Raw genomic sequence first — 17,159 nt, forward strand, 5'->3', positions numbered from 1 at the left:
CTTCTACTGTAAAAGGAGCTGAGATGACTAGCTTAGACTTGCTAGCTCACATTGGGTGAGATAAATCCTAAACACCTCTTCGGTCATCTTCTTTCCATCGGGTGTGACAGGAGAACAAGGCAACCACATCCATTATCAGGAATGCATCCGCTCTGCAGCTCATATGGTGTCACTGGGCACCTGAAGACTGGCTGGATTGTTTATTTCTGTTTTGATTTTCAAGATAAAATTATAAACATTTTTACTAGAACACTGTCTTTGATAAACAGCATTAAATAAACTTGCCTGCCTACTTATGCATTTAAAAGGGAGACAGGAGGAGCTGAAATAGGCCAGTCCTGTCTCGTGTGCTTGGAACTGCATGAGCCTGATTCTGAGCTGTGCCTGCTCACCATGTGCTCATTGCTGGGGAGGAAGGGGGAGAAACTGGAGAGTACTCCTCATCTGCTCAGGGCGGAAGAGTCTGTCCCTGTCTCCTTCCCTGTGGAAAAAAATCTTCATGGTTTATCATGAAATCCAAGAGTACAGTTTGCAGATTATCTGCTGCAGTTGTCATTGTGAGTTTGATGTATTCTAAGTCTCTGGCAATAACTCTGCTTGGTTCAGTGTTAGATATTAGCATATGGTGTAACAGTGCTTCCTCTAATTTTTGATAGTTATTCAGTCATTTCATTGAAGATCTTCTGAAGACTTCTTTTTTCTCTGTATGATGTACATGACATACTCGAAAGAGAATAAACAGGAGATGAACTGTTTAAACTGAATTAGGATTTGAACTCCAGCACTCAGACTGTGGTAGCATTAACACTCCATCAGTGTTAAGCCTTTACACCACCTGCTTTCCCTGTTTGTGTTACACTTCTTTTCCTGCCCTTCCTTCTGTTGGCTTTTTGCTCTGACAGGCCCAGAGACTCCTCCAGTGTGCCAGCCTTGCCGCTGACTCTCACCCTTTAAAACTCCGAGTTACTTACCTGTTAAAGGAAAAAGAAGTACTGGTATCAAGAAGCAACCCATGCGTTTGATTTTGTATTTTATTCACAGTACAAAAGGCAGGACCAGAAGACCAGCATCAGATGTTCTAAGTTTGTACATATGAAAATTTGCAGGGTAGATTTTGGTCTCCTGTTGCTGGATTTATTTTGCCAGGTGTACAACAACTCAGCTAAGGAAACCATATGTTTCTCTGGCTTTGTGCCAAGAAGTAAAGCCTTTTCATTTTTTTTTTCTCTTAAAAGAACCCAAAACAGCTAAAAATTAAAAATCTAAAACTAGTATCAAAATAATTATTCAACAAGCTGTATAAGATTGTCTTGGCATTTATTTTCTCTATGTCATATTTCTTTGATGTAAATTAAAAAGTACATGCTAAGGTTACACAGATTAATTTGCTTGGCATGGTAACATGCACTACAAAGGCCAGAGTCCAGCTCAGCTGCATTAAATAGGTAATATATTTTGTTTAAAGTTTCAATTAAAACCCGGGGTCAAAAGATAAAATGGTCCCTGTGGGATCTTGAACACTTTAATGCCAATATTAGGATTGCTTAAGGATCAGCGTCTGCTCTAGATGTCTTTCGCGTTCCTTGAAATCTGATATTATACAGTTGATTGTATTACATTGCTTTTAAAACCACACTGGCCCACCTGCTACAGTAATTCATACTCCTGCCAGTTAAGTGGTGTGAGGTGGACCATGGAGGCTTTATTTTAATACTGCATAGTACAAAGAAAGATGTTCGGGTGGCATTGTTCAGGTTTAGTTTGGCAAGATAGTGTCATAAAGACAAATACCTTGATCGCACTTCTGCCCTTGCCAACAAACGTCTCCATGTCGATTTTCAAATGGATTTAATGCAAAGCCTTACAAACATTTTTGATGAGAAATGCAAGTTACGAAAGAATATAGTTAATGATGCACAAATTAGAGTTTATATTTCTCCTTGCCAATCTGCTACATTGCACATGGACAGAAAACAAATCATCCACAAGTGGCAGCCAGGTACGGAACACGAAAGGGGAGCCAGATTTTACATATGGTGTGGAGGTTTGCATCATGAGTACGAAGGCTTAGCATACAGAGAGACTTTCTGTATCGATGATTATAACATAACTATCGCTTTATTTGATTATGCTTTTGGGTAGATGTGGCTGTACAAACCTGTTAATATTATTAAGGCTCCTATCCCATTTGCCCCTTGCTCCTATTAAACGCTTTTTTATTGAATTACTTTTAAATATTGTTTAGAACTCCAAGAAACATTTTGCTGGCATAGTTTTACAGTTCATGCTGTGCAAGACTTACTTTTTAAGAGCCAAAGATGATTAAACCATGAAATACGTACCCCACATCGTAACTTAGGCAGGGCATGGTACCTGCACTGGCCTCAACTCTAGTCACCAGTGTGCTTCCTGAGCATCCCATTAAGCTTTACTGGTAATTTCTTACTAAATGTACATTACAAACCTTTTTCTTTTAAAGCTAGCTTGGTTGGAAAAAAAAAAAAAAGTTTATTTTATTTTTATGTTTATGTATATTTTATTTATGTTCTAGGGAAATAAGAACAGAGTCTGCTCTGTTAGTGATGGAGTAAAAGGCTGTGCTTCCTTCTTGCCCGCACCCTGCTGCTTTAACCCTTCCCCCTCTGAGACTTTGCAGACTACAGTAGTTTAGAACTGCTGCCCAAAGCTGAGTATAAATCTCTGAGCTGATTGCAATGTTTCCTGTTTCTTTACTTTGTTTTGTTTGAGCAATTCAAGCTGTGAAGGTTACAGCAGTGGATTGCTGATGGGGCAGCGGATGCAATGTTTGAGACTACTTTTTGTTTGTTTGTTTTTTCCACGTTCTCAGGTTTTCTGAGTTTTATCTCTTTGGACTGTTGATCTATAATTTCATGTGAAATGTTTGAGTTTTCTTAGGCAATAATCTGAAAAAGCTAAGAGTCTAAGCCTGAAATGCATTTGTATTTTTAACATGTGTGGGTTTGTATGAAAATAAGTACAATTGAACATTTGTTGACCAAAAATATGGTCCAATACTGACATTGGGCTACAGGGATCTGAGATAGGCATGATTCTAATGGAAAGTGCTTCTATTAAGAGAAAACTGCACTGGCATAATGTCTGTGTTTTACTGACAAAAAAAAAAAAAAAAAATTAAAATGGCTGTAAATACAGTAAAAGGCAAGAAAAGCATACAATCACTTGTTCAGTTATGCATTCTTAGTTTGTACCCTTATGATTTACTACTGGTTGCAAATCAGTTGGAAAATGCAAATGAAATTATCTATCTCAGGTGAGCTCAGTGCTTCTATTTGTGTCAGTGTGCTTCTTTCCCTGGAAGTCTTTGTACAACAGAAAACAGCTGTGCAAAGTCCATGTTGCATGTTCCATGTTGCAACTGATTTTATTTTGCCCTTCTATCTGTTTTCCACTTTAGGTATTTTCCTTCAAAAGTAGCTTAGTGATCTAATTAAATCAGATCAGAGGCTTTGCTTTGGCTAATTTGAGACCTATAAGAATCTACTCAACCGAAGTAAATGTGGATTGATTCTCATCCATCAAAAGCAAGGTATTCCTTGAAATCTTCAAGGAGATTATTCCGTAAAAGGAACACAATGACAACAAAAACAGCAAAACAAAGAGACCAACAGCAATAACAAGAGAATATGCTTAGTCTGTGCAGAACTTGATGCTCATTAAGTTCACATGCTTCAACTGTTTCAGGGGAGATGTGCACGTACTGGATATTTATCACTAAGACTGTTAATGTTTTGCAGTATATCTTAAATATCATTACAATACAACATCAAACCATGCATCTAGATTTCTCATGTTGTTGTATGCACTGGTGCCTAAGGGAGAAAAGAAGGGAAGTTATATATCCAGGGAGGTGCATTTATGGTAAGGGCATCTGCAGCCTTGATTTGCACAAGGACTCTGTACAGTTGCTTTATGAAAGACACAAATTCCTTGTGGTATTGTGGTACGTAGGGATGCAGACCTCTCCATCATTTTCTAACGCTACCTGTTTATGTTCCAAATTCAAAGGAATGATGGAAAAATGTAATTTAAATCCTGACTGAATGTATATATTAGAGACTTTTCAAAGTGAATCTCTGTCTGTCTTTCTGTTTTGACATCTCCTCGTCAATGCCAAATTGTGTATTTTCTATACTACATTTTTCCATCCAGATAGCTAAGTAGCAGATAGTTAACACATAAAAGGATAATGCAAGGCAGACGTGCTCTGCATTGTCTCCTGTACAGAGATAATTTTTCAGTTGATTTTTCAGCTCTGCCTTTGTTGTCCTAAGAGGAGGTCCGCAGGAGGAACATATGTTCTTAATCTGAAAGTGTGGGTACATGACACATACATGTAATAGTACAGTGCTGTTACATCCATAGTTCCATTGTACTTGTCCATCAATAAGTCTGATGTGCTGCCTGCAAGGAGATGGCCTTTGCTTGCTATGACGAGGCGCATCTGACACAGAAAAAATATGAAATCAGCAGATGAGAGGTTAATCTCAAACTATGTAACATACATTTATGTAAATGGTACCTAAATTTTCTTTTCAACAATGTGGTATGTATTAAAAAATTTTAAGTTGTTTTTTTTTTTTATTTTAGGATTTGTGTTAAGTTCACAAAGTTCACATTTCACTTAATTATCAAGTATAAGGTTAGCCTTTCAGGGGAAATAGCTGCTAGCAAGCTGATCCTTTATTAGTATTATCATTTAATAGAAATATTCAATGTTTAATATTATTGTTATTGTTTTTCATTATTCTTCATTAATTTGTTCTTGTATCATTTCAGTGGGAATTTTTTGGTGGTGTTTTAGTTTATTAGGTTTTTTTTGTTGTTGTTTTGCTTTGTTTATTTTAAAAGATTATTTTTCAGTTCCAAGGATTCTGAGAAAATATCATTTGGAGAATGGTAGTCTTGCAAGTGATCTATCTCTATGGCAAAGAAAATCTACTTGAATAGCAGGATTTTATTTATAGTGGTGTAAGTCTACTTAAAAGGTGGCCCATTACTCACATCTTTGTAATAAAGTATTAATAGAGGTGTTACTGAACTATGTATGCAGTCCTTCAAATAGTGTTTCAGTTACATATTAATGTTCTTCTTGCACTACCTTAATAAATGAGAGTTACAATTTAATAATCTATACTTTCCTTGTAGAGTAAGCTAAGAAATGGGTGCATAAGCCTCAGGAAATATAGCTGAACTAACCCCTGTAAAAATTGAATCAATTTTAAATTACTGATCTGCCCCCTTTTAGCCCAGCTGGCTATTGAGTTCCTTACTCATTGTGCAGACAGTGCTGCACATGGCTGCGTATTGATAGAGACTGGAGAACTGGAATAACTGTCAGTTTGTGTCTTAAGGTTTCTACTGCCATGAATTTCTTTCTCTTTTTGTTACTTCTGTTGGGAATTTCATTAATAATTTGTGTGTGTGTGTGTGACCTTTCAGTTTTTTGGCCTGAGTTTTGAAAGATTTTTCAAATTAAGTAATCGTTAAAGTAAATATGGAAACCGGCTCACATTAACCATTGGCTTGCATGTTTTTTTGCCGATGGACACTCTGTTATTTTCCTGAAGACTAAATCATTCATGTTGCAAGTTTATAACAATATGTGATTGTAAATTACAAATATTATTTTTCTTCTCTTTATGTCAGACACACAAATGCATCCTGAATGACAACGATGTCATTTATGTCATGTATGTCAATTCATACATGTTTTCACTGTCATTTTGTTGGAAAACGATCTTAAAATGGAACAGCTTTTGTTAAAATTGTGGCGGTCTAACACAAAGAACCACTTGATTGAATTAACACTTTAATTAACAATTGTTTGATTTTATTCTGGTCTTTGAGTATGGTGGTGGCAGAGCCTCTATCAGTTTTCAACTTACTTTTATTTCTTTTTAGATAGTAGTGTCATTGTAAATAATTTAGAAGAAGAAATTAATAACAGACTCCCTAACAGTACTTCCTTCAGTAATAATGACATGTTCTATGCTTATAATATAGCAATTCCTGATTATATGGGGCTTATGGGCAAAAAACAGACTCTTCAGAAGAAAAATGTTCATCTATAGAGAATTCCCTCTAAAGTCTTCAGGGGAATAAAATTCCTATTTGTATGGTTTGACATTTAGATTGACATATTGTAGCCTCGTTTTGAGATGTGCCACTCAGAAATACCCTCAAAGTTTTAGGAGCTTAGCTTGTAAAGTAGTTGAGCTCTTAAAACCTATTAAAAATTGAATTTACCAGTACCTCAAAGATGTTAATCTCTTCTTATATCAGAATCTATCATGAAAAATAGATTAGAATCTTGGATCTTTTTGAAATTTGGCAGTGCATTCAACATAGGCTACCAGCAGATAATAACTCCATCTCTTATGACTGCTTACATTACTTTTTAAAGGATCTCATTGTTAATTGCTTGAAACTTTGCCAAGCTGTAACAGGTTGGGCTGGAATTTTCCACTTAAAGAAAAGGGCAATATGGATTCCTCATTTCCTCTGTGCTAAATGAAGCAGGGGCCTGTGGGAACAATAATATGCGATCGAATAATTAAACATTCTGCCGTAAAGCATACTGCTAGGGAGAAGACTTGAGGGGAGCATATAGCTTGACTCCTGGTGTCTTCCATCCTTTCAACACTTGACTTCATGACTTTCTTCTGTGTATAACAAAGTATAATGCTGCATCACTTATTTGTGAGTGCTGGCAGAGTGAAAAAAAAATGCATTTGACATTGATATTCCTGAATTTGATCATGGCTTTTTCAGGGTTCCTCATGTTCTTTTGGAGTTTCTTTGCCTTCCCCCCGCCCCCCTCTAATTTCCCTTGATTTTGAGGGGAATTGTTATTTTAGTTTGGCTCTAACCAGCTATAGAATGACTTCTGGGACTGAAACATCAGCTGCTTCTGTGTATGTAATCAGATATCCAAGACCAGTGCATGAGTACAAAATGTTCTGTAGATCCTGCAATTAGAAATCTTGGTCTGCTAGATTTACAGGCTTGCACCCCTTTTGGAAAAGCTCTGTTTGGTCATAAAAGTCACGTTGGCTTCACTTAGTGTTGGCTCAATGTGACTTCCGACTCTACATCGTGCTTATTTTATCTGTGGGCTGTGTTTTGGTAATTTTGCCTGGACTGCACCTTAACTCTTGAAACTAAAAAAAGTTGTAACTGGATGCAGTCCACTTTTCTTTCATCAAGCAAATCTTCCGTAGCCCCTGTAAAATACTCAAGATGAAGTAGCTCCCATGATAAGAGTTCCTTCTGTTTTCCTTGTTCAAGCAAGTAGGTGGTACTTTCTGAGTTTTAGCAGTGCGATAGTTGACTTCAGTCTTGATCAGAGAACACTGGTCCTTCTGTCTCTCTCTGATGCACTCACAGCTGTTCATCTCCGTGTGATGCAGAACTGGGGACGATGTCTCACCTGGAGACAGGCTTAGTTGTCCTCTGCTTGGGTCAGCCATAGTCCTGTCTTGATCCTCCAGTGGTAGAACTGGATAAACTGTGACTTCATCATTTTGGGAAGTTACTTAGCCATTTATTTGGAATGAATCAACTAGTGAGATGGTGAAATCCTGACTCTCCTGTAGGCATTTTCAGTCTTGTCATTGGCTTGGGCAGGGGCACAATTACATCTAAATTCTTGAAGTATTGTGATTAAATGCTAGGGCATCCTGTCTTCTCCCTGCCGCTCCATGATGTGCAGCGTAGACTGATGGAAAAGAAGTAGCTTCTCTATAATAGATGTGATAAAATTTCTGTTATTTTAAGATTTTTGCCTGAAACATAGCATCTGGAGCTCTCTCTTGAAATTTTGCTTTTTCATTGCAGGTATTCAAAGCACTTCACCTTTTTTGAGATCTCTGTCCATTTAATAAACAGCAAATGATAAATGAGATAATAAATTGTGGAGACATTGAGAAATTTTGGGCATACTCACCAACATTTGTCTCACCCTGTAGGAGAAGCCTATATGAGAATGAGCCGGCTGCCTGAAGCAGAGCACTGGTACGTGGAGTCACTGAGATCCAAGAGTGACCACATCCCAGCACATCTCACCTATGGAAAACTGCTGGCTCTCACGGTGAGTTAATCAGCAGCTCCTGGGAGCTGGTCCCAGACCCTTCGAGTAGTTGAGGTAAAGGGACGGCAAGACTTTGGCCTGAAGATTGTTTATTGCTCTATTTATCATGCTATTTCAGTCATGCTTTCTAATGAAGGGTTTTGACAGCACAGTAGTTTGTTTGTTTGGGTTTTTTTTGTGAAATATCGCAATTTTGAGGGCTGAATACTGCACCTTGATGAACAATAAAATACTCTGCCTGTCCTTTCTCAATGCACACTTGCTTACCTATACTTGCTCTGTGTCATAATTGTAGTCTATTCTCATCACATTTGTTATCATCTCTCGATACATTTTTTAACTACTGTTGCTTCTTCTCATATCCATAGCAATACATACAGATCCTGTCCATTCTAGTAATAGCAGCATAAGCTGAAAAGATGGTGCTGATGCCCTGTTGGCTTGAAGTGATATAGGACTTCATAAACTCAAAACAAGGCAAAACATTGATGGCAAAGTAAGTAGAGATGGCAGAAAATTTTCAGGTGATTATGTCATTCCTGAAAAAGAAAATTCATTTATCTTTGATCTTTTGAAATTTGGCATTTATTTCATTTAATTATTTCAGCTACAAAGTCTGAAAAGACATTCAACAGGAAAATAGTTGATGAAGAGATTTGGCAATAGAATATGAACTTTTTTGTCTCCATGTTGGTCACTTATCCTTAATCAGTTTTGCAGCCTACCATCTGCTCAGTGATTCACATTAAATTAGTTTTGTCTAGTTTTTAGTGTACCAAACTGTACTAGTATTAGTTCCCATCGCAAATACATGATTGCTGTAACTGACGTGCTTCCTGGAAGTCTGCATTGACTTCCTGGAGATTCAGTAGTGTTAGAGCTGCTCCCTTTGGCACAGTTGTTTCAGTCCATACCTAACCACTGTGATTTATTCTTCTTTTAAACTTTGCTAGCTAGGTTTATGATCATCTTCTCACAGCCTGGATATTTAGGAGAGAGAAAAGCCTGCTTCAGTCAGTTTTCAGATGTTAGAGGAAAGACATTTTAGAGGCTTCTTTCCCCTCATCTCTTGGAACCAAACCTTCAGACTTTTTGCAGCTCTGTTTCTGAGTAGAAATGCTGTGACAAAACTATTGATAACACTTCTCTGTGTCTCTTTTCCAGGGGAGAAATGTGAGATGGTTGATTAAGTGAAGGGTGGAAGTGGGTGGTAATATAGACAGAAAATCTTTCGCTGTCACTGAAATTGGGGCATGAGGGAGGAGAGGAGGAAGGTGTCAGACAAGTTCCTAAGTTCCAGCCAAAGGCACTTCTTGTATAAAACAAATAGCAGTAAAGTCAAAACTGTAAAGTTCACAAATTCAGCAGTGTTTTACTTCCTGACTTAAATTCCAATGAAGTTGCTTAACTTTATACCCAGCTTTTCAGCATCCTCAAGTCTGTTGCCAGTATTAATGCTTGCTAAAAGCAGCCTGATGTGATTAATTTAATCCCTTTGGGCCACTCTGGGTACCTGGACCACCTTCTTGTACCTTCTGTTTTCTTCGTGTTCCCATAAAGAACTGTGAGGGCAACCTATGCCCCATATGGTGACTAGAGATTTCCAAAATTGCTTGCTTGTTACAGCAGTCTGTCCTTTCCCAACCTTGAGTGAAAGCTTTTCGAAATTTCATAAACAAGGACATAGAAACAAATGAGTCTTCTAGAGTGTAAGCTGTTTGCTTTGCTCTTGTTGTCTGGCCTTCATTCTATCAAACACAAACTAGGAACTCTGCACATTTTCTAAATCCACAATGGCCTGTGCCTATCTTTTATTTTTCTTTTTAATTTTGACTTCCACAGCACATTTAAAATAAAGGCACCATATACTCCATTAGTTTATTAGCTTAGCAATTAAACATAAGTGGCTTTTTTGTGGGTTGTTGTTTGGTTTTTTTTTATTAGTAGTAGTAGTATTTCCAACTTGAACAATAACCTGCACGAGCAGTCTGGTCTAAATGAAATGTTAACTCTGAGTAGGGGATTGGACAGGATGATATCTCAAGGTCTCTTCCAACATGAATCGTTCTGTGATTTTCTTCACCTTTCTTTGTTTTCATGCTGAACCTAGTTCCAGTTTACTTAAATGTAATGTTTTGAATCTAAGTTGAAGTACAGACGTATTTAATATTAGCACCTACTATCCTCTCTTACCAAAAAAAGATTTTAGTGGAGAATTAGCTTCTAGTAGAATGGGTTATCTCTTGTATGGTCACAAGTGACATGTAAAACTGTGAAGAAGGTAAATCACAATTCATCTACTATGATAAACTTTAAACTATTGTAATCATGCTGTAAGTGGCAGATGCTAATTCATGTCATTATGTCAGGGTGATTTTACAAGGTTGCTATTTTCATGTAGCTAATTTCACTACTGTTCCAAAGGGCAATTTAAATTTTAAACTTGCATTTTTTGAGAGACGAATAAACAATAGTAAGCAAAAACATGAACTACACTGTTTATTTTTCTTGAACTAATTCTTTTGGCTTTCTATGTGCTCAACATAAGCACATACAATTTTTAAACTATTTCATTTGTAAGTTTCCATATATTCCAGAAAAAGTCTTCAAAAGATGTTATGTTATTTTTGTGCAACATTCTCTTCCGGGATGAAAATCAGCAACAACATCTGAGGGTGTTAATAAGTAGTTTGTTTGTTTACTTCTAGGCGTGTTTTCAAGAACAGTTAAAAATGTATTTATTTGAGAACTGGAAAATTCCTGAGAAAGAATTGTATTTTTTCTGAGTTTAGTAGTATGTGAAAATTGAGATTATAGAGTGTTGCAAACCCAATCTCTGACAGGTGGTTACACAAACCTGAAGAAATAATATTTTCTTCTCCAAAACCTACACAAATTTTTGCATGTGTGTATCTGAGAATATGGAAACATGCAAAACCAAAGTAGCCCAATAAAAGTAAAAAGTGAAATAAAAATCCAAATAAAACAAGCTTTCCTTCCCTACTCCCAAAAACCTGCTGGTGACTTACTCTTGCCCATCTAGAATAATTCTAAATACTAAACATGGCATTTCTGCACAAGATTATTCTGACTAAAGTTTAGTTCTTGAATAACTTTGAAGATAAAACTCAGAATTTGCTGTTCAGCTTGTGAAAACTGTAATTTACATTGACACAAAATCAACCAACCAATAAACAAAATACCAAACCGAAAATAGCTGTTAATTTGTCATTGATTCTTGAAATACGTAAGTGCTACAGTTCTAATTTGCATGTGATAAAACATTTGAAGTAAAAAATTGCTTACTAGTACTAAATTCTCTCTGTTTTTATCTTAATGCAAATTTTTGTCTCAAAGGTTGTTAGCTCTTTTGGGATTCAAGAAATACCAGGTGGACTTGGGCATGCTGCTACATATGCAGAAAAAACAGACCAACTTAAGAGGTCCAAAGGAATAGCTAATGAATTTACAGTCTTCTTACCTAATATAAGTCACAAGTATTTCATAACCCCTATATTAGATAATGTTATATGTTTATATCTAAAAATTACAGCTTCACTAGGCTGCAAGTATTAGAACAGTGTAATTTAGTGGTTGAAAAGCATGATCAGTAGCTCAGCTAGCAGAGTAATTGGAAAATAGCCAGTTGTCTGTGGCTAAAGTTTATGCTTCCTTTTAAAAATTATTATGATTTATTTTTCAGAAACAAAATATCGCTGTTTACAACTGCAGAGCTTTAGCATTATGTATTTCCAAGTGTTTTCCATATCTTTAACTTGTTAGGCTGCATAAATTACTTGAGAAATATATTTGTCAGTGTGGCATGTTAGCTGACCCAGACAGTCTCCTGGTAGCACAGGAGGTTGGTACCACAGCATCTAAGCCTCATCCCTTGCTTAGGTAATCTATTTCTATATCACAAAGAAGATCACAGTTTTTGTAAAAGGCTTTAAAATTGCAAGGCTCCCAGTTCTGAGATAAAAATGGGTCTGTCAAAAATGACAGTGCCAGGTGAGGCCTTGAGCATGTGCTGTAATTCATTTTCCATTTTATAAGCAGACCTTCTAGAATAAAAAGGGTTGGCTATTATGCTAAAAAATTCATTTGTAAGTAAGGCTTTTAAGCATTTTGTCTCATTTTAGGTTTCTTAAAGAAACAACTGAGAAAACCTCCTTCCTGATGGCTGGCTTCTCTGTCATCAGGCAGTAGATGGTTGTTATAGTAGCACACTAGTCTGAGAAGCTTTATTTCAATTACAAATAAATCTGTTTTGAAGTTTTGTTTTATCTGTTTTGAGTGAACTCGAGCCCACAAACCACCCTTCATAGCTTGCAGTAGTGCCTATAATTGCTGAAGTACTTAGGGACAGCCCCACATTGTAACATTTAGTGTGTTGCATCTAGGAATTACAGGCTTTGCTGTATTTCTTTGGAAAAAATGGGATGGTGTTTTCTTGCATTTTACATGGCACCACACAGTGCTGTTAATCTCCTGTTTTTTACTGGCTTGGAAAATCACCCAAAGTGCTGTAAGAAAAATTTACTCTGCCTTGTAAAATTTCTGTGTTACAGCTCCAAACCATATTAAATTCCATAATAATTACCCTAGAAGGTTTGCTAAAATATTTTATTTTCAAATGTTTTCTTCAAAGGGGCATGGGGAGAAAGCAGACATAGACATGATAGAGAATGGCAGTGTTTTGGATTAAAATAAAAGAGACGGGATTGTGACATTCGAGTATCAACAGTGAAGTTAAGTCCTCTTTTTGAGTTTCAAAATACTCCCTCCTCAGTGGGTGGCCATATTTTTGCCTGCTGTTGTTTGTTGCTTATGTTACAGACAAACAGAAGGCCAGAGAGGTGTCCTGCCACTTTTGGTTAGTTGTGAAATTACTCAGAATGCCACTGTCAAATACCCTACTGTATTCAGTAATTGCTGAAGTCCTTGGAAGCCATCTCAGAATAAATATAAATAAATGACAACACAGAAATAAATGGGACAGCAGGAGAAAAGGGGAACATAGCACAATAACGAATAGACTAATTCAACATTTACTGTTTCGGTAATTACTTGCTGCTTATGTTGCAGCACAGAAAGGAAATTTGCATTTCTGTTGGACAGCTCTGTCAAATTGTCATTTTTTTTGTGTCACTGGTTGATTGCTACTCTTTTTCTGTCTCTCAAGACTTACACAAATTGGAAGAAAACAGGGATGAGGTAGAAGAGTCATGATGTCAAAAATCATTACTTTTTTGAAGACACAGCAATTAAAATGCTATTGTTTTCTAGAACAGATTCTCTCTTCTTTTAGTAATAATTTGCTTTAAAACAAAGACAAAAGTATTTTTAGTAATACTTCTTTTAGGAACGATAAATAAATGCTCTTTAATCTATAAACAGACATTTTCTGAATGGGTCAATTTAATTAGACAAGCAAAGCTGTTAGATATTTCATTTCAGGAGGCTAAATCCCTTAGCTCTTAGTACTGATTCTAGGAAGAATTTTTAAATGAAAATTGGGTATTTCAGTTAAAGTCCCATCAAAACAAGGTATAAATGATGTTGAATCCTTGAGAAGGCCTTCCTAAGAAGTCAAGGTAAGCCAAGCAGTAGCCATTGCTACTTTTGTCTCATGTATTCAGTTTGTCTTTGGAATCCGACACAGACACTACAGTTTTTCTTGCCACTTGAAATCCCTTGAGGGTTAAAACTGATCCAAGCACAAAGGTTGGATTTAGTTCTGAAATTTGCAAAATGTCAGAAGTTGTTTTCATTTTTGTTTCCAGTTTACAAGGAGTCCCCTTGTTAGGGGATGAGAGTAGTGGGATTCCCTCAACACCATAAGCCCTATTTTTTTTACAGTTTGGTTATCTGGTGTATCTGGAGCATTAACACCTCCAGGCTGAATGTCAGGATTTCCGAACTACAGATATTTCAATAGCTGACATCTATTAAGCTTGTATTTCTTCTGAGGTTGGCTGCATGCCATAAGTATTGCATCCATAGATATACTTTTCAGTCCCCTTAGGACATATGTTTGGCAGTATGCCAAATGTAACAGAATTAATTGTAAAACAGAGTATTTTCATTTAAATGTAACTTATCTGTTGAACTAGTTGGTAAATTACTCTGGAGCAGATGTTTAGGCACATAACCCCTCACTAACCTCCTTTAGGGATCTCATCTTCTGTATCATGTTTCCAGCTTCCTGTAGACAGGAAAAGGGGAGCCCTAAACTTCTCACTTTGCTCAACATAAATTTAAAGCTTATTATAGAAAACATCACTGACACAGGATGAGCTCCTTTCATGAAAGAAAGAGATCTTTTTGTTTTGCTACTTGGCTGTATATTGGCAAGAGTCACCTGTTATTACTCTGTGTGTAGTAATTTTTGTCGGTAATCATTGAAAAATGCATGATCTAGGCCAAATTTAGTTTAGAAGATATTCATAGGACTCAGTGAAAACAATATGTGGAGATAGTAAATTTATATTCCACTGAGTGGCTAGTGAAATATGAGTAGATATTAATATACTGCTTTATCAGAAAATATAAAATGTGGCTTAAGACTGAATGGAAAACGAAGTGCCTAACATGGAAATTTACTTAACATTTCATTACATATTCTTGATATAAAATAAACCTTAATGACTGATGTGAATATTTCAATATGGGTCTAGACAGTAAATAAATCACAAAGTGTGGAATGAAATCTCTTCCTTAAAAGTTTACTTAAGACTGTACAGAATCTATCTTGGTTTTAACAGTGCTGTAATGAGTTAAATTCCTTTTAAAGTTTCCCGACAAGAAAGACTAAAGAATGGGTATATATTTAAAAAAAAAAAAAAAAACTTCAAGGAAAAAAAAAATACTATGCATCTATTTCTTTTGTATAACATTTTGAATGCTTTAATAAAGCAAGAATGCTTTTTCTGTTATGAGATCCATAAAACAAGAAAATGGATGTCAAATAGCTGTAATATATTATTGCTTAATCAGATGCATACTGCTTTACTTGAAGAAAATTTCACCTTAAGACACTCTGAATCATGCTCCAAGCCATTAAAGTTATGAGCTGTGCTTTAGATTTCTAAATCTAGATATAAGCAGTGGTGTCACATTCAAAAATGCTTAAGCTCCAGTGGATTCCCAGCGAAGTCAGTGGGCAATGCTTGAATCTCAGCTGTCTGGTTATCATGCTGTTAGTTATCCCCGTAGATACAGACCCAAGAACCCAATTTATGTTATTGCTTTCTAAAATAACCTTGGTTCACAAAAAATTACACTGACTTCAGTAGAATCTCAGTCAGGCTAGTAGGTGGATTTTTAGTCAACGAAAGTCCACCTGTGGTTGAAGGACGCCTAATGCGATATATTTAGAAGGAAGGAAACCACTTAAGGTGCACATAGAGGATTAAACTAAAGACATTGTATTTTATTGATCCTGCCAAGGCTTATTTCTAAAAGTAATTTACTGGATTACACAAGCAGTATGCATAGACTGACTTGCATGTGAAGATCCTGGTCCAGTGAATTGACTGGAAAAGAGCATCAATCATGACCTTGAGGCCAAGGGTATGTGAGTGTGTCACATTGGACACTAATGAGGAAGTTGCATCACATTTGCTATGAGATATATGGTGAATTATCGTGGGTTAGTAGATACAGATTTATACTCTAATTTCCTCCAAAATAGTCCAATTCTTGCTCCAATACACTGAGATCAATATATATCAATTATATTCTCTTGTTCATGAAGCTCTTAGAGGGCTAAAACTCAAGAGGATTAGTCCTAGTAACAGTATCATTTCTCACCATGATCCATCCAAGAGAGAGACCAACTTTGAAAAGACAGCATCTTTTACAAGCCCACTGATATTAGCTGGGCAAAGAAGGATTTTCTGTGACTGTAAACTCCTCCCCCCACAACTGTTTTTCTGATGAAGTATATTGTACTTCTCATTACAAATCACTTCTCATTACATACGTTGCCTCATGTGTGCGTTTTTCTAGGTCATATGTTAACCTTTATAAGTCATTGCTTCTCCACCATGTTCGGTTGCTTTTATTTTATTATGATAAAAATGAAATGAAGAGCCAAGATTTATCTCTTTGCTGCACAGGAAGGGTAAAGACTGATATAAATTTTGGACCTTTGATGTGAATAATGCAAGTCCCATGTATTTCAGTGGGACTAGCATTTCACATACAAAATATAGTGCAAGATACATTGTAATTCAGAGTGAAGAAGGAAGAGTTATAGAAGTCGCAGCAAAATGAGGCAGAAAGAAGAATCCATCCATTTAGATACTTAAATACTAGATATTAAAGTAATTTCTTAAGTGTTAATATTTAGAGGAGGGATGGGGAGCTTGCATATGTCAGTGACCTCATTGTAAGATGCAGCTCTAGTTCCTGTTTCTTTAGTCCAACTAACTAAAAACTTCAAGACTTTATCACAAATTTACTCAGTAATACGTAATTAAATTGTGTTTAGCCCGTCCTGTGACAACTTTTGTAAGGCAAAAAGAACAGGTTATGAAACAGATATGCAGGTCTGCAACAATTGGAAGAAATGTGAAATCAATTCACACGTTTAGTTCAGACCTTTTTACTATCCTTGCGTGGTCTCTCTGTGACTTTAAAATGTCCTAGAGAGGAAGAAGGAAATATGTAAAATAATATTTTTTTCTGTATTCAGTGTCCGCAATTTAATCAATCCTCCATTAAGAATTCATATCATAATTCAATTCCTTTTATTAAAAATGTGAATGCTTGCCAAAAATAAATGAGCAGATGTGGGAAATGACAGTCAGTGGTCTTTGAGACACAAATTGAGTTGCTTATGCAATCACATTATTACTAGTTAAAGCTGGTAAAACTATATTGAAGAATGAAATCTCTGCTCTAGTGGTTAAACTCTTGCACGCTTTGAAGAATGATGAATATTTACGAAATATAAAGTTGGTTTAAATTACAGAGACCACCTAATTTGTTGCACTACCTTACTGGTTGCCACTGTGTCATC

The 17,159-nt window shown here is 36.2% G+C and overlaps 1 protein-coding gene across 2 annotated transcripts in view; it reads left to right on the top strand.

Moving 5' to 3' along the window:
- The window catches only part of TMTC2 (transmembrane O-mannosyltransferase targeting cadherins 2), a 256,190-nt gene that overhangs the window by 188,407 nt on the left and 50,624 nt on the right, over window positions 1-17,159 (top strand). For both annotated transcript variants that reach the window (XM_071799635.1, XM_065856816.2), the window contains exon 8: window positions 8,010-8,131. In XM_071799635.1, coding sequence (XP_071655736.1) covers window positions 8,010-8,131 — 122 coding nt within the window. The remainder of the gene's footprint in view (window positions 1-8,009; window positions 8,132-17,159) is intronic.

Source organism: Patagioenas fasciata, chromosome 1, assembly GCF_037038585.1.
Source record: "Patagioenas fasciata isolate bPatFas1 chromosome 1, bPatFas1.hap1, whole genome shotgun sequence".
Lineage (NCBI taxonomy): Eukaryota > Metazoa > Chordata > Aves > Columbiformes > Columbidae > Patagioenas > Patagioenas fasciata.